Genomic DNA, 20,447 nt, shown 5'->3' on the forward strand with positions numbered 1-20,447 from the left:
CCTCTACCCAGAAGGAAGTAATTCCTTACCACACTAGACTTGCTTCACTGCCTGTTTTTATTATGCAGCTCAATGACACTTGTACTTTATTAATTTGTCATTGTTATTAGCATGTATTTGAACTCTAGGCATAGAATTAGGGCTATACCTACAACTGCAGTAGTCATTTCATTTCACTTAATTGCAATCTTTCATTCAAATATATTACCTATTATTTCCTCTCATAATCGAGTGGAGTTGTTAAAAATATATCAACTAAAATACAATAACAGCATGAGATGAAACTTTTCTCTATAGAATTTTGACCTTTCATCTCAGAAAAAGAATAGTCAACTTCATATCTAACTGGGCCTTGCATAAGTATGGCAGCTTTCCAAATACTGTGAAGCAGCAGTACCCAAGTCAAAAACTCTCTACTAAAGCAGCATGATGTATTAGCAAAAGTTTCTACCCTATAAGCTTCCTGTGACCAAGGATCATGCCTTAATTACCTATCTACCTCTTCTAGCAAAGTGCATCTTAGTAGCTTTGTACTTTGTAGCAAAGTAGGCACATAACAAATGGTTGATGAATAAACAGCAAATACAATCTTGCCTCTTGCCACCCTTCATAAAATTAAAATCCTGGAATTTATCCAGTGTAATGATAATTGATCTTAACATATATGTTAAAGTATAAAGTAGTATTTTCTTTACATTTCAAAGAATAAGAATGATAGGGCTGAAAGAGGCTGATGATACCATACTGTCCAACCTCCCTCATTTTACAGATGAGAAAACAAGGCCCAGAGAAATGTGACCCATTCAGTCACAGAGAATCCTAATTGGCTCAAGTTCTTGTATGTTATATGGGTAATCTAGGTTGTAAATGCCTAAGGTTTTTGTTCACTTTTTTCTAATACATTACGTTTTTAACTTTTTTGTGCCATGTACCCCTTTAGCAGTCTGGTGAAGACCATGGGCTCCTCAGCATAATGTTTTTAAATAATGTTTTTAAAATACATAGGATTACAAAGGAAATTAAATATAGTGAAAGTTATCAAAAAAAATTTTTTAATGTCATGTTCTAGGTTAAGAAAATTCATTTCTGGCAAGATCCTTAAGAACAGGTCTGAAACATAGTCTTGAGTCTCAAAATAGTGTTTTATGTATTTATATGTAGCAGACTGCCCACAGATCCTACTGTTTTGTATCACCCTTGGAATATATCACCTAGGACAGTGCCCTACATGAAGTAGGTAGCTGCCAAGTCAACAAAAATCAATTTGAGATATCAACATATCAAAAGAAGTTCAGAATCAATAGTGTAGTAGTATATAGCTATGAGGCCAATTCATCAGAATAGACTCTGACACTATTTTCTTGAGAAAGTCCATGTGCTTCAATGTCTCTATTCAAAAAATATAAATCATAAGAATACTTTAGGATATATCAGAACCCTATAAAAGCATTTTGACCTCTCTGAAACAGTTACCATACAAACAGCACATTTTCCCATCTTAACACTTTCCTACACTTTTCCCATTGGCGCAGTAAACAAAAGCTTCATTTGTAGTCATGGCATGGGACAGATTTATCACCCATACAGCGGTAACCATAATATTACGCTTCATGTCTTAGAATGTTGTAAGTTCAGTCTCATTGCACACACCAGAGTAAAAGCGTCACTTACTAGCCTTAATGGCTTATCAGCCTTGCCCATATACACCCAACTGTTTCATTCATCTACAACTCAGCCAGAACATAATTGTCACTGGGCTGAAACATGGCCTTGAGGGATCAATTTCCAAATGCCAGAGTTCATAAAGGGAGTCAGGGTACAATTAAGAACACCATTGTGTAAACAGGTTTATAGAACTGAGAGTATTTTGTGTGTGTAATTAAACATACCAGTCAGGACCATGTTCATGAAAAAAATCAATTTTCAGTAAATCTAGGAGTATAGTTTCTGTACTTACACTTGAATACTGATCAGCATTTTTAGTTTTATTTCCACCAACAGCTTTTGCTTAGAAACCGGAAGGGTAACAAGTAAAAGGTTGTTCATTCAGTGAATAAAACATTAATTACTTTTTATTAAAATTCATACTCTTTAATTCTTTAACTCTTAAAGACAAAAGTGTATTAGAATTTTAAAATTATACATTGCTCCTAAGAATTAAACTACTACCCATTTTGCTAATTTACGTTGTGCTCTTTTATTATAAGATGTAATGTCCTTGACCCAAGTACTATCTCCCTGCGATCAATTCCAGTGAGAACTAAAATCGATAAGCTAGTTAAATGTGCTTTTACTAAATGTAGTGTATAAATAGTTGTCATAAAGATAGCACAGACTGAAAGGAATCTGGTTTATTCTTGCTGAAATCACACAACCTGTGGCTCTAGGTACGAGATCCCAATACAAATAAATCTTCAGCACATGTTTGTTGGCTGGACTTCTATTAACAATGTGAAAGTATTAACTGACTTTTCATCCTTACATAGCAGATACAGGTATATAAACATTCCGATTTTATAGCCCCATAAACTCAACGTTCTATTGTAATTCTTTTTTCAATCAGTAGTTTTCTTCACCATTGTAAATGTTAAATGTTGTGAAGAAAGAGGATAATTAAGGTTTTTTGGAGGACATAAAATAAGCACTTTAAAAGAAAACAAAATATCCAGCTCCAAGGGGAGCTGTTAGTCACCCCTTACCAAAGTCCAAATCTGATTGCTCTTTAAAAGATAGACAGGACCCAGGGAATCCGAAGATTATGCCGATGGAGCCTAAGCTGCTACCTACTTACAAAGGCTTTGGGTACAGGTGTCAATAATGACTAGCACCAGAGAACCAACCTAGCTAAATTCAGAGATTCACATAAGAAGGTCAGTCATCAGTGGTGACAAACTGCATAAATGCGGCCACAGCAACTCCTGGAATTATGGTATAAAAAAAAACTGACACTGATCTATAGTTCACAAAGCACTTTATATACATTATCTCATTTGAGCTATAACAATCCTGTTAGACATATATTATCCCCATTTTAAATTAAGGAAAAATATGCTGAGATTAACTAACTTGCCCAGCTACGTGGTACAGTGGGTAAGAGTGTTGGGTCTAGAGTCCGACCTGGGTTCAAATCTGGTCTCAGACATTTACTAACTGTGTGACTCTGGGTAAGGCATTTACCCTTTGTTTGCATCAGTTTCCTGTAAAATGAGAATAATAATAGCATCTGCCTCCCTTCCATACTTACAGTTAAGTGTTGGAGCTGTACAGAATTCAGTTCTCCTGGTTCCAAATCTAGCACTTTTAGTGGTATGGTGAGGTTGTGATCTGTGTCAGTGTCAAAACTACACATTGATGAAAACCCAGAAATTTTGAAGTACTATAGTGAAGGTGTTATCATATTTAGTTGGCAAAAAAGCCATTTAAATAAAAGTAATATAATACTATTTCTTTAACTTTAACTATGAGATAGATTGAATGATACAGATGACTGTGGATTACACTATGAAATTTACTGCACAAAGATAAATATTTTATAAAATGGGAATTACAATTGGTAAAAAAAAAAAACTTTTAAAGAGATACCGCTTTATATGGTTCCCTGAACTTGTAGCAAGAATGCTACAAGTTTTTAAATGCTATTTTCCCTATTACAAATTAAAAAAAGATGTCTTATGCATGGAAAAAAAAGTAAAACAAAAGTTCTGACTTAACTAACATTTAGTAATAACAGGATTTGACTAAAATTCCTATCTCCTGGAGTCCTCTGTATCCCAAAACCAAATTTAGCATAAGCTTATGAGTATATGCTTACAAACTTCTATAATGGCTAAAAGGCTTTGGAATACTAAAAATAAAGTTTTTGTCAAAGGGTAATTATAAAAGATGTATAAAAACACTAAAAAAAGGGAAACACAATTTTCTATTCATGTTTTGTAAAGTAAGATTTAGATCACAATCTTTATCCCCCTCTATCTTCAACATAACCTATATATTCAAATTTTTCATGAAAACAATCCTATTTGAAACTAGATATGACTCATACTTTAACCAATTTCAAGGAGAAATTTGTATGGTGATATAGGAGAAAGAACAAACTTCCAAGTTGAAAATGATCACAGCCATATTTTGACCCCATTCATTTGTCCCATCTTCAGTATTTAAATAATTACAGTCACATCATTTCATTCTGTTTTATAGGTTCATCTTAAAGCAAGGAACTTAGGTGGCTTAATCTCAACTTTTTTCCAGTTCAGAACATTTTCAAAAAGACTATATGAATCAAAACTCTGTACCCAGCAGTGCAGTTATCAAATGAACAGAGAATTACACCACTTTAGAGTTCAATAACTCCTTAAGATCTCAAAATTCATTCTAATTTGCCCTCAAACCCAGAAATGTTTTTTTTCCCCTAATTTTTCCCTAATCAAGCCCTGATACAGCTTGACCATCAAGAAACATTTTCAACACATAAAACCAGGGACGTGCAGGTAAATGTTTAATATTCTATTCTGTAAAAACAAACAAAACAAATGTACACATGAGACACTTTTAAGTTTAATCTGCATTATTAACATTTTCTCCATTTCTTTCTTAAATCTAGATAATCAACAAAACAATAAATCAAGCCCTGATTTGCAGCAGTGGCTAGTTCCCAAGGCATAAATGCTCACCCTAAAACTGGAACCATCAGCTCTCAGAAGCCGGGATGACCTAGCTCCATCACATCGCGCGCGCGTGCGTGCATGTGTGCGTGTGTGTGTGTGTGTGTGTGTGTGTGTGTGTGTGTGTGTGATATAAAAAAGCCACATTTCTTCCAAGTATCTCATCCTATTTTATAACTAAAAAAGTGTTGCACTACGACCTAAATACTCGTTAACTATGAATTAATCAATATATGAACATCCTCTGTGTGGAAGGCATGCTATGTTGTGCTAGACAGTCTGTCATAGTCCAGAAGAACTTAGTTCTGCAGTTTCAGGTCCATCACAAAGACAATTCTCTTCAGTTTCACTCACTCCTCCAAAGCAGGAACCAAGAGACACATTCTGACCAACTTATTAGTAGTGTGTAAGGAAAGAAACAATATATTAAACAACAAGACAAACCACATAATAGTCTTACACATGATCATTCCAGCCTGAAGAAATCCTAAGTCTTTACAAACTGATTTATGTATGGACCACCATGCTGCAGCGAGGACTGAGGTAAAAGGTGAAAGCTATTTGACAGCTGCACAGGAATAATATCCATTAATTGGGAAAGAACATTAAGAAATCAACAGTGCACAGGAGTTCATTAACACTAATGCTAAATTATATTTAGTTGAACCTATTACTCCTAATGTTCCCAAGGAGTAAAACTGTGCAGATGTCCGCTTCATGTCCTTAATACCCAATAGCTCTAGCTGTGAATATTGTTGATTCAAAGAATCAAAAGCTCAAGTACAATAACAGAATGAGGAAAGATAATAATTTTGGGACAAGTAGTATTTTTGCTATTTAACTGATAAGAACAACATCAATCTTTTCACAGTTTGCAAGCTTAGCACTGCAAGCATTCACAGTTTTAAACTGATAATGAAAAATATGAAAATAACAAATACAAAGCATTCAGGGGTCTTACAAAGAAGAAATGAAATAAAAAGAGTATTACATATTGCTGATTAAAATTTTTTTAATACTAAAGAAGCTGAATAGCCTCCTTCAATAACAAATGACAACTGTTTAAACGTAAACTCTTTGTGCTAACAGGTATAAGTCCTGTCACTTTTTGAGAAGTGAAAAAGACTGAATTCTCTTCCTCAAATTGAATTTATGTTTGCTTTTTTAAAAACTACAGCTCTTCAGGCAGTTTTAAAAAGAAACATCAGCAAAGGGAAATGTCCTTCCAATGGTTATACTTCTGGAAGATGAAACAGATTTAAAGAAAATATGCATTGTTCACAAGATAATTTACTGTTTATTTCTTTGGTACAAAGAAAAATTAAGGTGTTCTAAAAAAAATCTTTGTCCACTTCCTTACTAACATAATGAGAACATACAAAATAATTGCAGCCCAGATTACGAATCTAGGTTAGATTCGTGCTCTTCCACTGCATCCACCAGACCAGCAGATCCACTGCCAACATTTTCTTGGTTATCTGAAGACTGAATTAATTCTTCTTGCTCACCAGGAACAAGATGGGATGAAGATTCCTCCTCCTCCTCTTCATCTTCTTCTTCTGCCTCCCCATCATCTTCTACATCCATTTCAAATACTCTAACATGACGGAGATTTGAGCTTAACTAAAGAAACATAAAAGTATTCCATTTTAAAGATTATTTAAAACATTAAAAAATTTTAAATCAATACCTTTGAGCAATCCTATAAAATGGAAGCAAAAACTGAAAAGTGGTTTTTTTCAAAAAGGAAAATAACTCATTTATCTCAATTTATACCAAATCACTAAATTTTAGCCCTCCAATGTATAAATGGAGTATGTGGATTATAAAAATGTAGAGTATAAGGTTTTAATTTAATACTCTCCAAATACAAAAATAGCTAAGGATCTAAAGAATTCATGAAACATGCCATAATCAATTTTTAAAATCCTGTTAAAATTTAAATACTTACTACACAAGAGACTTTCCGAAAACCATTCACAGCAACATACTGTGCTTTCATGTTCTCCAGTATTCTCCACTGACTCTCCAGGAAGACAGTATGTGTAGGTACAATATCATTCTGTTCATCTAGCCTACACAGAGTAAAAACTATAATAAACAAAATCATTGTTTTTCCTCATTTGTTGGAGGAAGAGGGGTATTATACTATTGCGCTATAAGAAATGATGAGCAAGCAGACTTCAGAAAAACCTGGAAAGACTTGTATGGACTGATGCTGAGTGAAGTGAGCAGAACCAGGGGGACGTTGTACACAGTAACAGCCACACCGTGTAATGACTAACTTTGACAGACTTATCTCTTCTCAGCAATGCAGTGATCTAAGACATCTCCAAAAGTCTCACCATGGAAAATCCATCCAGAGAAAGAACTATGGAGTCTGAATGCAGATTGAAGCATACTATTTGCTTTATTTTATTCTGTTGTGTTTTTTCTTTCTTGTGGTTCCTCCTATTGGTTGTAACTCTTCTTTACAACATGACTAATGTGAAAATATGTTTAACAGGAATGTGTATGTGGAACCTATATCAGATTGCATGCCATCTTGTAGAGGGAGAGGGAGAAAAATTTAAAAGTCAAAAGCTCAAGAAGTGATTGTTGAAAACTAAAAACAAATAAATTAATAATGATAAAAAAAAAAAGAGGTGGAGAGTTAAACCTGTACCTTCATCTTCTGTCCAAATTCATCTAGAATGCTTCTCTTGAGAAACTAAGAAAAAATTCTACAATTTCAGCACCACAAGATTATAGATCTAGAGATGGAAAAGACCCCAAAATTCATCTAGTTCAATCCCCTTCTTTTACAGATGAGAAAACTGAGGCCCAGAGAGACTAAAGGCTTGCCCAAGTTCTCACAATTAGTGAGCATCAAAGGCAGGATTCAAATCTAGGTGTCTGACCTGGCTAAAGCAAAAATTAGCCTAGGAAATCATCTTTGAGAAAACAATCACCACCACCTATGTAATCTCTCCAAATATTCTCTCGTTTTTCCACTATTCTCTATTTCCAATACCAACTTATCCTCGTTTTAGTCTTCATAATGCTGTAATTTCAAACAGGTAAAATACTTGTAATATTAACTTAGCTAATGAAGTTTTAAAAGAAGGAAAAATCCGGTTCCTCAAGCCTCAGTCATCCAAGGCTTTTTTTTTTTGAAGGTGGCAACCTATGTTTTTTATGACCTTTAGGATTAGTGGGTGTGGCTTGTTATTACAGTGAGCAAAAGAGTAGAAAGTGGGAGTTCCCTCTACTCTATCGTGTACTTGGCATCCTGTTTTGAAAGAAGACGTCTTTGTTCCAAAAGGTAAATTCTAGAGGCAGGAATATAGTCAAATTCAGAATAACTAGCCTCCCATTAACTTTGTGGTAATGCTGCTTCACAGCTCTCTTGGGATGCGTATTTGAAGAAATCACTTCAACCCATCCAAGTACATCTCACCTTCTTCTGATAACTTCTCCTCTGTTTCAGAAGGTAAAAGAATAGATGGGAATTTCCTGCTTTTCAGTTACCCAATATTACACTACACTTATCAACTATACCCTAAATAATTGAGCCTACCTCCATTGTAAAAATACATTTAACTATCAGCTGAGAGAAGTAACATTGTCAGTTTTCCTGTACCTTTTACAAGTTGTGCCACTGAACTCCTTCTCTGGAGTACCTTCTTTAGTATATACCAAAGACAATGGTAACTGAGCCAAGACTCTTTCTTTGCCGTCTTGTTCTTCATTCTCCTTAAGAACCACTGTTATTGTTTCATCATCATAAAAATGTGCATCAAGACAGCTGTAGGAGCTGGAGTAAAAAGGAATTTATTATATTTAGAGGTCATCCATTAACTGAGTGATCACTTTAAGTACAGGCACTGAGAGGGAAAAAGAAAAAGATCAAGTCACATCTCAGTTAAGAATATATTTCAAGATTCATTATACTTGGATTCATTTTATTTTCTTCTAAATTCCTACTGACTTGCTGTTCTCTAATTAATGATAAATAAGTCTAACAAGATTTTTGATTACACATTCATGAAGCCAAAAGTACAGAGACAAATTTGTTCATGGTAACAGAACCTGCTTGAGATCACTGTTCAGACTTAAGCCCTTACTCTATTCAGTCACCTCTTCTATGGAGAGCCCTAGAGAATTCAGTGTAAAGTATGCCTTATAGGAAACTGAGCTGACTGGCACCAAGGTGATTCCTAGGTTTTTTGGGGTTTTTTGTTTGTTTTTTGTTTTGGATAGGCAACTGGGGTTAAGTGACTTGCCTAGGGTCACACAGATAGTAAGTGTTACGTGTCTGAAGCTGGTTTTGAACCTCAGGTCCTCCTGATTCCAGGGCTGGTGCTCCATCACTTGTGCAAACTAGCTGCCCCAATTCTTAGGTTTAAAGGCAATTCAGCTTCACTCAAACTGGTTAACAGGGAGGTAAAAGTGAGATTTCATGTAGAAAGATAGACAATTCAAAAGCCTTTGCCAAAAACTAATGGCTTCCTTTTTTAAGGATGGACAACAAAAGAATGGTTTTTTTGGTTTATTTTTTGTTCTTTTTCTGGTGAGGCAATTGGGATTCAATGACTTGCCCAGGGTCACACAGCTAGAGTCAAGTGTCTCAGGCTGGATTTGTACTCAGATCCTCCTGACTCGATGATCGGAGCTCTATCCACTGCACCACCTAGCGGCTCCAGGGAATGTTTTTTGAAAGATTTTTAAAAGTTAGCTTTTCTACATTACTTAACTCACTTTTATCAGCTGACTCTCATAATAATTCTGGAAGATGAGTTATTTTTTATCCAAATCATGTACATAAGGAAAAGCAGGCACAGTAATGAGAGATCTACAGTATATCTGGAATTGGATACACAGTAAATCTGCTATAGCCAGAATCAGAACTTTCAATATCCATACTATCTGTCTCTTTAATCCCCAGGGCAAAACTGCCTCCTTGGCCCACAAAGCTTAAATGTCCTAATTACTACACACCTTATCAAGTATGTTGAGAAGCAGCATGGGCAACAGATGGAGAGCCTGCCTCAGAGTTAGGAAGACTTTCGTCTCAGAGCCCTGGGCAACTCCCTAAGAATAAGTTGCAAAGAAGGTGCCAACTGGTACTGCTAGAGTTTTCTCATCTGGGAGTTTCCTTTAATGAAATTACTGGTCTAGTTCCTATCACTATCCTTATGAAACATTCTACCAAAGCATAATTAGTTCAACTACAGATTAAACCATTCTCCCATGGACAAAACAAAATGTAAAGAATTTTTTTCAATATGGCACATACTAGAAGCATTATAATATGACTGATGCTCCTTAAGTTCAATTTTACTTAATTGAAATATACATGAAATATTAGTACTGAAGAACAAAATATGCCCCAAGTAAACGACTACTACTAATTAACTGTGAGTTCTCTAGACAAAGCTCGAGATATACCTATTTTCGAAGCTTTCATTTGTTGTATTCAAGAAATTTCCAAACTCAACAGCAAGTAGTCCATTATTGACAGACCTTGGAGAAAGGAAGAAAAAAGACAGAATATTCTGTGGGACAATTTGGATAATTCAACACTTTATAAGCTTTTTCAAGGACCTGACTGGAAAATCCAGCACATTACTTACATAATATATTCTACCCTAAAGAAATATAAATTTAACTCTCCCTGCAGAAAACATATTAGTTGGATTAAAGCATCAGGATAAATAGAACCTACCACCAATATTTTATAACTCCTAAGAACATTAGGTCATGAGTGAATTAAGAAAGATATCCAACAACCTTTTTTTTTCTTTTCTTATCAGGCTTATCTTAGCCTCATGAGATTTCCTTTAAACTCAGACATAAACCCCACCATTTTTTAAAGTCCCTGAGAATTTTGAGAGTCCCTGGAATCACTGCTCTTTTAGCTCTATCACTGGCCTCAGCACAACAAAAGAAGCTGTTAACAGTGTGGAAGTGGGGCATGCTGCTGCTCCTTTATTTACTAAAAGGCAACTTTGAAAGCTGAAGTGAAAGTATTATAATATTATATAGAAAGTATTATAATAAAAAGAGAACCAGACATACTAAGGAAATCTAGACTCTCTCCCTAGCTCTGCCACTAACTGGTTTGTGTACTAATGGTCAAGTCACTTATCCCTTTCAAGAAATGAACCCTCAGTTCTCTCATTCATGAAATGAAGGCCTTAGATTCAATGATATAGTTCAATGATATAGATCACAGAATCTAAGATCTCTCCCTGAGGCAATAAATAATCAAACTCTGTTGCTTCTCAGGGAGTTCAGAAGAAATATGTAACAAAATAGTTGATTCTGGGGTTGTTTTGTTTCCCCTTACTGCAGAGGAGGTTACACTTAAAGGATGGATTTCAATGTATTTTCCAATACACTAAAGAATGGCAGAACTGGAGATTTTCTAATCCAAACCTTTCATTTTACAGATGATGAAACTGAGACCCAAAGATAGGAAGTAATTTGTTCAAGGTGATACAGTTAATTAGCAAAAGCTATATTCAATTAAGAATATAAAGGGACAGGGAGGGAAAACTCCATCAGTTTGAGAACAAGGCTATGCATATCATATTATTTTTTCATTTTAAGTTAATACTGACCTTGATATGTCAGTATGTCTCCTCAAAATGTAAATTTTAGAAGCTGAACTACCTGACATAGTAAAGAGTACGTAATGTAGATTTGAAGATTTGTCATTCCAGCTGAAAAAAAAAAGTAAAATAAATTTTAAAATGGAATTTAGTAACTTCTACTAAGAAAAACTGTCAAAGATGAAACAGACAAAGGCTTACAGGAAGGGCAATTTGAACAATGTAGGTGTACAGTCCTCACTGAAACAAAAGAAAAAACAAGTCGGCAAATTCCAAATTTGCTGTTGAATTATACAGTGAAAATGTAGAGAAAAATACCTTTTAGCAGCTTTGTATAAGGGAATACAGACAGCTTGATTCACTGATTTTCCAATAACATCCTATAAAAATGAATATTTTAAAACTGAATAGAACATGTTTCTCAAGACATACACAGGTGTTCTAAGAAAAACATCAAATAATAAAAAGTGACAGTTACAGCCCGGTTGCTGTATAAAATTATCTAATAATAAGAGTTTTGTTTATACAACACTTTACAAAGTACTTTCCTATAAGACTTTCATGAAGTATGAAAAATAAAGTTATCAGTCATATTTACTATCTTTCTTTAAAACTTCTTTAACTCTTCACCTAATCTTCCAGTTTTTAACCTCCCCCTTTTCCAAAGTGCACCCTAAATAATGCTCCTAAGGCACAAGTCTTATTCTCATGCTCTAAAGTTCATAAGTTTCCCACTGTTTACTCAACAGAACAGACTTCTTGGCCTGGCATTTAAGGACTATCACAATGTGGCCGAACCTTCCTTTCCGACTATACTTTAAACCATTTCAGTCAAAGTAGGCTACTCACTATTTCTTAACCTGTGGCATCCAGCCTACAAGTATTTGCATGTGATCCCCTTCATCTCCTGCCTGTAAAATTAAAGGACTAACTGCAGTACTACTCCTTCCATCAAGCTTTCTCAATTCTTCTCATCTAAAAGTAATTCCTTCCTCCTTCAATAGTTTGAGAAACTTTTCTACTCACTTAAATTATACTCCAACTTGTTAAAGTGAATCCACTACATACAAATCTCTTCCACTCTGCTAGATGTCAAGCTCCCAGGTACTATGTTGTCTTTCTTCTTTATGTCTCCAATCCCTAAGGGCCCAATATGTTGCTTACAAAAAGTGCTTAAAAGACGTTTACTGAGTTGGGAGTGAGGCTCAGAGGCGAAGAACTAATAAGAGTTAGGGCCAGGGACTCAAACCCAAATCTTCTGACTCCAAATCCAATACTGTTTTCAATAAACATCATCACACTGCTTCTTAAGACCATACCTCTTTTCTCAAGTAACTTCAATGAGTGTAGCAGAGGAGCAAAAAACAGAAGAAAACTGCCTCCTCTAAGCTCACACTGTCCTTTAAACAAAAAACTAAGGCTTGAGGCATACTAATCAAAATTCTTTATGCTATTACTATTCATAATGAGTTGCTCAGTGACTAAAATACTCTAATGCTTTTGAAACGATTCCTAATTTTCCTACCCAATTTTTTAAATGACAACAATAATTAATCATTTATAAGTAAGATACATAGATATTCATGGTCCTGAACAATCCTTCCTGACACTGTCAAAAGAATACTCCTATGCATAAGTCCATTCCCTCACTTAAAAATCACCAGTGCCTCCTAATTGTCTATCAGATAAAAATAAAACTTCTTCTAGAATTCAAAGTCTTCCATAATCTGGCTCCAACCTACTCTGAATTTTATTTGAAACTTACTGCTGGTTTTTGTAAACAATGATCGATAATGCTTTCCATCTGTCTTTTCACGAAATGCAATGACTTTTCAGGATAATAGGGAAACAGCAAAGGACTTTCTGTAAACAAAAAGTTATGATTTAATATATAAAAAGATTAGAAGATAGTATCAACCATTAAGTAGGCACAACCAACAGTCCTACTATCATTACAGAATTCAATTTGGGTATTTCAATATGTCTCACACAGACTAATTATATTCAATAAGTCAACAAGTATTTAATTTATTGAATACATTTTAAAAAGAATTCCATAAGTACTGGATAAATTTGTTTTTAAGTTTTGTCAGGAGGGTAACCATAAGCTAGAAAATTCAACTATGTGGAATATTTTACATTAACATACAAAAAACTCATAAGTGCTATGATACATAGGGATAGGGACTGGATCTCTGATTTCACTGATACAGGGAACTCCCAGGTGAGGAAATACTCTCTACCAAAGTAGATAGGCACCTTTTTCTGCACTTTAGAGAGTTGTCTGAAGCACTGAGAGGTTAAGTCACTGCCCAGGCTCAAGCAGCTAGTTCTGTCAGAGGTGAAAAATGAACTCATGTCTTCCTGACTTTAAGACTCTGTCTAGTATGTCATACTATTTCTCACAGTATGTACAGAAAAGAGTGAATCACTGCTCTCAAAAGTCTTATATTAGAGAAAAAAAATCATGATAATCTCATAATTTTAAAAGTTATACTAATCCAGACACATACTATCATCTCTCCTATCCCACCAGACCATAAGTTCCTTGAGAGCAGGGATTATGTCATTCAAATTTTTTTTTTCTGTATCCCTAGCAGTGTCTTGAATGTTTGTTGAATGAAAAAAAATTGAATTTAGTTATAGATTTATTCCCAGGAATGCCAGTTTGTGTGGAGGATAAAAAGGCATAATCAAGCAACATTCTTCTAGCATAACACTAGGATTTTAGGGAATAAATAATCAAATATGTCCAAGTCACCTCCATCCTGAAAATAAACCTTCAAAAAAGCACAGCACCCCTCAAGCTATCATCCTATGTCTCTCCTCTCACTCTTAGCCAAACTCCTTGAAAAAGCTGTCTATTCTCCCTGACTCTACTTTCTTCACTCTCAATTACACCTCAACCCTTTGCAATCTGGCTTCTGATCTCATCATTCAACTGAATCAATGATCTTCTAATTGCTAAATCTGATGGCCTTTTCTCAATCTACTACATTTCATACTGTTGGCCACCCTATCCCCCACAAAAATCTTTCCTCTCTGGGGTTTTGAGACACTGCTCTCAAGGAGTCTCCCTGCTACCTGTTCAACAGCTTTTCCTTGTCCTTTATTAACTCACCATTTGTATCACATTCCAGCAAGTGGTATAACTGAAGGTTCTGTCCTGGGCCTTCTTTCCCTTCTATACTCACCCTTGGACACCTCATCAGCTACTAGGGTTTAACTATCTTTTCAATGCAGATGGCTCACAACTGTATATAACAAACTTGAGTCTCTCCCCTGAGCTTTAGTCTTATATCAACAACTGATCTTTGGCCATTTTTCAAATTACATGCCCATTCAACATCTTAAATTCAACATTCAAAACTAAACCCTTCTCTCTTCCAAACATTCTTATTTCTGTTTAATGCATCACCATTCTTCCAAATTAGTAACCTCAACATTATCCTTGTCTCATAACTCTACCTCACTTCACACATCCAATCAGTTGTCAAATTTTGCCATTTTTACCTTTACAATATCTCTATCCCTTCTTGCTTCCCAAGACCTAGTCCTCTAACCTAACTCAGCCAAACACAAAAATAGTCATACCTTTGATCTTGCCAACACTCACATGTGGAGGTATAACACCTCCACATTCAAGAACTCTGAAATCTCCTTATCCATCTATAATCAATTGACTTTTCACCTCTCCCTCTGCCTTTCTTTACCAAATTCTACTCCCCATCCTTACCATCATCCTCAATATCTTGACCCCTCAATCCTCTTCCAGGCCATCTCCCCTACATGAGCCATTCTTTCTTTTTCTCTCCAATCATATCATGCATTGTAAATGTAGGTGGACCTCAGGGTTCTATTATGGGTCCTATTCTCGTCTCCCTCTACACTACTTCACTTGGTAATCTCATCTGATCCCAAGGATTTAATTAACATCTCTATGCTAATGATTCCCAAATCTACCTATCTTGCCCCAACCTCTCTAACCTCTAATCTTGCCTTTCCCACTCTATTTCAGACATCTCAAACTGCATGTCCAACAGACTTTTTAAATTTAACATGTCTAAAACAGAACTCAAAACAGAACTTTCCCCTAAATACTTCCTTACCTCCTACCTTCCCTGTTATGGCAGAAGGCAACACAATCCTCCAGGTCTCTCAGGCTCACAACCTAGGAGTCATTCTCAATCCCTCACTATCTCACACACATACCCATACCCAATCTGTTGCCAAAGCCTGTTGATTTCACCTTTGCAACATCTCCTAAATGCAGACCCTGATCATCTCATGCCTGGATTATTGCAATAGCTTGCTGGTGGGTCTACGTGCCTTGAGCCTCTTCCCATACCAATCCATTCTCCATTAAACCACCAAAGTGATTTTCCTAAAGTGCAATTTCAACCATATCATATACCTCCTCCTCCTCCAATAAATTCCAGGATCAAATACAAAATCCTCTGACATTCGAAGCCCTTCATAAACCAGCTCCTTGTTACCTTTTCAGTCATCTTACACCTTACTTACCACTAAGTAGTCTTCAATGAAGTGACACTGGACTCCTTGCTGTTCCATGAATAAGACATTCCAGCTTTGGGCATTTTTTCTGGCTGTCCCCCATTCTTAGAATGCTCCCCCTCCTCATCACTACCTCCTGGTTTCCCTAACTTGATTCAAGTGCCAAATACAATCTCTTCTTCTACAGGAAGCCTTTCCCAAACTCTCTTAATTCTAGCACCTTCTCTCTCACTTATTTCTTATTTATCCTGTACATGGCTTGTTTGTACATATTTGTTTGCTTGTCTCCTCCATTAGAGTATAAGATCCTTGAGGACAAGGACTCTCTTTTGTCTCTTTATGTATCCCCAATACTTAGCACAGTGCTTAGCATATATTAGGTGCTTAATAAATGTTTACTGACTGACCCCTTTTCTCCTCACACATCTACCACCTTAGTTTAGGGCCTCGTCATTTCTCAACTAGATAACTGAAATAGTCTCTTTTTCTTTTTTTTGTGAGGCAATTGGGGTTAAGCGACTTCCTAGGGTCACATAGCTAGTAAGTATCATGTATCTGAGGCCAGATTTGAACTCAAGTCCTCCTGACTCCAGGGCCAGTGCTCTATCTACTGTGCCACCTAGTTGCTCCTGAAATAGTCTCTTAACTGAGCTCCCTACTACAAGTCTCTTACCACTCCAGGCCATCCAATAATACTTCTGCCAAAGAAATTTTCCTTAAGAACAAATATGACCATGCAACAACCCTACTCAACCAAGGTCGATGGCTTCCCATTGCCTCTAGGATCAAATATAAACTCTTCAGTTTAGCTTTTAAAGCTCTTCACAAACTGGCCCCAATGTCCCTCTCTCAAGTCTCATTGGACTTTACTCCCCCCTCTCCTGCCATGATCCAGCCACACTGGTCTTGTCTACATTCTTCATATGGTCCATCACACCTCCTGCCTCTGTGCACCTTTGCACTAGCTACCTCCCATGCAACTCTACCCCAGAGAGTCTCTCTTCTCTTCATTTAAGATGTAGCTCAAGCAGCATCTTTTTCATTGTCTTTCCTCATCTCCCTAACTCCTTCAACTCCCAAACTACCTTGTATTGAACTATTTTGTATATATTTGTATTCATTCAACTTCACATATAGGGATGTACATATATGTGGGGGGGGGTGGATGAGTGCATATTAAAAGCAAATTTGTTACTTCCCTTACTAGAATACAATATAGCACGTATATTTTCTATTATAGAACATGAGTTAAAAAATACAGCCCAAATCAGGCAATTTAAAGGTCAGATGTGTGGTAAACCAGCAACCAAACTATTTACTGATTTACTCAGTAGTCAAACAGATCTGTGATCATTCAGTTTTCAAGGAACCTCCTTTCTTCATTCTTTGTACTTACATCCTTTGTTCCCAGTATGGTATCTAGCATATAAGAGGCCTTTAATAAATGCCTCATGACTGAATAACTGCCTAGAGATATACACAATTTAATAATATTATCTAGACACAGATCTCTTATTTGATTCTTACTTGCTCTATTTCTTCATACAACTGAGATGAACACAAAAGGAATTACTAGCTTCAAAGGAGCTTGGACAGGGCTATAACAGGTGCTCATTAAATACTTGTTGATTATTTAACTGGGCTTATATAGATTTAAATGTGGCCAAAGACTATTTATTGTACTAACAGTATCATTAAATACCTTTAAGGTGAGTGCTATTCTGAAGAAAATCATACCATTGGTTTCCCTCGATATTAGGTGGTGACACAAGATCATCATCTTCATCTTTCAAATACTAGAAATAAATTATTTAGAACTTAAACTCAAGAAACCAAAACATTCTGTCAAAGAATAGGAAGTGCTTCTATTTACTGTTATTCACATGTAGAGGATCATCCATCTCACTTTTAGATCCCCTGGAAGTGATTCATTACCATTAGCCATACAAAATCAGTGACCAAACCATACCATGTATAAAATTACGAAGTAAATAGAGATTATTACATCCTATAGTCTCTGTAAAAAAGAGAATAAGAGCTTAAATTTGAAATGCTCTATTTCTAGAAAATAAATTTTAATCATGTTATTAGTTAATAATTGTTTCACAATTGTCTACAAATGATCATTATCTATTGTGGATCTAGCTTACTGTTACCCCTCAATAAGTGTCAATTAAGACTAATATACCATAAATATTTATTTTATTAGAGAAGTAGCATGATAACCAAGTTCAATAAAAATTTTACCTGACCAACTCTTTCTACATTGAAGTACTTTCCTTTTCGATTATAAAGCTCTGGAGCCTAGAGAAAACAAATATATTACATGACTCAACACAAAGTCGATCTCATTTACTTAAAAGTAAATTATCAGTCATAGTTTTATAACATAGCATGTGCATTTTTCATTATCAAACATGGGATCAAATACAGTTCAAATCAGCTTATTCAAAGGTTAGATGTGTGAGAAACAAGCATTATTGTTTACTGATTTACTTAATAGTCAAATGGACCTGTGATGATGTCAGTTTTCAGTTATTTTAAAATTGATTCAAGCTTTCATTAAACTAGAATAATTTTTATTACATCTTTCTAATTAAACAGGGTCACTACTTTGGTTCTCAGAAGAAAGACAATATTCTAAAAAATTCTGGTCCCTACCTCATTGAAATGTTCAGTAAGAAAATCAGCAACAAATGTGATATCTTTTTGAGTCATCTGCCAAAAAAAGAAAAAGAACAAAATGTTAAGAATAAAACATCTATATGAAACGGAACTTCTCAAATAAAAGAAATGTTAAAACAATAAAAGGCATCATTTTGTCACTTAATGAATGATACAGAAACTCATATAAATTGTTTTTTTTTCCAGATTAAGCTCCAACATTTAAAGTTCATACAGTTATAAGATCATGAATTCATAGGGCTGTAAGAGGCTTGGAGAGGCATGTATTAAGAAATGAAAAACCTACTTATTCCTTGACTCAACCAAGCAAATAGCTCTTAAATTCCTTATATCCTTAACAGGTCTTTGAAGGAAGCTCTCAGGATCAAGAATGAGCCAGCTCCAACTCCAAAAGATAGCTCAGGACCGTTCACTACAGCATTATTGGTTTCCCTGACGCTATCTCTCTCATTCTATTTTTGATGAAGTATGGCAGCTTCAAATAGCTTGACTCTGGTTTCACCTTTCATCTTTTAGAGGCCATGATACAGCAGTGACCGGGTGACCTTCTTTAACCCAACTGCAGTTCTCTGAAGCTATTACAAGGAACAGAACTGAAAACTGGTAACCCATCTGGTGTATAGTAAGTATTTAATAAATGCTCATTGACTGATTGATTACTCAGACTGAAAACAATCCTGCACAAGGCATACAGAGCACAGAGCATTAGGGAGATTGAGCTTGTTCAATTAAGGCTGATTTAGTCCATCTGGCTCCAGGCTAGACAATACCTAACCCATCTTAGTCACTATTTTTTAAGGTACCAAGGGGAAGGAGATTTCACTGTCACATCTGCCAAGCCATTTAAATGTTTCACAGTCCTCAGAATTAGAAGCAAAAATTTTCATCACCAGGAACCAAACCTGTATTGTATTAATTAAAGTATTTAATCCACTTATCATCAAGAGAAGCCACAAAGGAAAAGAGACTTCAAAAACATAAAAGGAAAACCATACAGATACATGTTCTGCTTATAGTGAGACCATTGATTCATTAGAGCAAAGGTCAAAATCAAAACCAAACTAAAAGGATAAAGATGAGAAGACAAAAACATTCTAACTTAACCTAATAATGAAAAATTGGAAATCAATAAAGAAAAATAAATTGACATGGATTTTTATTTTCTACTGAAGTCTAGGCAATTGCGATAACTTGGTCAAAGAGCCAAGAAAATGCCTAAGCCAGCAAGCACATGATCTCCTTTCTAAGCCAAGCAGTATGGTAGACAGAAGAAATGCCAATATGGAACATTTAAACTTATTTCAAAAATGTTAAAGGGCATAAAATTATGGGCAACATTCCCTCCAAAATGAAAAAAAGAACTATTGAAGGGAAAATTAGGCTACAGAAAGCTTAGGATAAGCTCCAACCAAAACAGACTATTAAGAACTTTTATAGGTAAAACTGGAAGAACAACAAAGAAACAAAAAAAGGAAAAGATATGTCAGCACTGCCATAACAAGCTATTTTCATCTTCAATGACAGTGGAACTGACACTTGGACCTTAACATCATAGCCCTCACTGTATTACACCAATAAACAGAAACAGCACAAAAGAAAACAAAGCAAACTGATCCAACCATTCTGGACAGCATTTGGAACTAGTCCTTCCAGGTTTTTCTGAAGTCTGCCTGCTAGCACAGTAGTATTCCATTACGTTCATATACCACAATTTGTTTAGCCATTCCCCAATTGATGGGCATCCCCTCAATTTCCAATTCTTTGCCACCACAAAAAGAGCTGCTATAAATAGTTTTGTACACGTGGTTCTTTTCCCATTTGTATGATCTCTCTGGGATATAGCCCTAGAAGTGCTACTGCTGGGTCAAAGGGTATGCACATTTTTATAGCCCTTTGGGCATAGTTCCAAATTGCTCTCCAGCAATATCAACAAAGTGCATCCTATGCATGTTACGATCACACAAAATTCACTGAGAAACAACAAAAGAGA

At 35.6% G+C, this 20,447-nt stretch overlaps 1 protein-coding gene across 4 annotated transcripts in view; it reads right to left on the reverse strand.

Annotated features, from left to right (window-relative positions):
• Positions 1–4,482: 4,482 nt before the first annotated feature.
• The window catches only part of ANAPC4 (anaphase promoting complex subunit 4), a 40,253-nt gene continuing 24,288 nt past the window's right edge, over positions 4,483–20,447 (reverse strand). For 2 of the 4 annotated variants that reach the window (XM_020992352.2, XM_020992357.2), the window contains 11 exons: positions 18,434–18,490; positions 18,020–18,076; positions 17,475–17,568; positions 13,023–13,120; positions 11,576–11,637; positions 11,459–11,497; positions 11,267–11,368; positions 10,092–10,166; positions 8,284–8,457; positions 6,613–6,736; positions 4,483–6,284 (listed from right to left, as the gene is read on the reverse strand). In XM_020992352.2, the coding sequence (XP_020848011.1) occupies positions 6,060–6,284; positions 6,613–6,736; positions 8,284–8,457; positions 10,092–10,166; positions 11,267–11,368; positions 11,459–11,497; positions 11,576–11,637; positions 13,023–13,120; positions 17,475–17,568; positions 18,020–18,076; positions 18,434–18,490 (1,107 nt within the window). In that variant the 3' untranslated portion in view covers positions 4,483–6,059. Of the gene's footprint in view, positions 6,285–6,612; positions 6,753–8,283; positions 8,458–10,091; positions 10,167–11,266; positions 11,369–11,458; positions 11,498–11,575; positions 11,638–13,022; positions 13,121–17,474; positions 17,569–18,019; positions 18,077–18,433; positions 18,491–20,447 lie in introns of those variants that run through there. The other 2 variants (XM_078148824.1, XM_078148825.1) reach the window with 2 other exon arrangements.

The sequence above is a fragment of the Phascolarctos cinereus genome, unplaced genomic scaffold, assembly GCF_003287225.1.
Source record: "Phascolarctos cinereus isolate Bilbo 61053 unplaced genomic scaffold, phaCin_HiC Scaffold_9;HRSCAF=440, whole genome shotgun sequence".
NCBI classification, from domain to species: Eukaryota; Metazoa; Chordata; class Mammalia; order Diprotodontia; family Phascolarctidae; genus Phascolarctos; species Phascolarctos cinereus.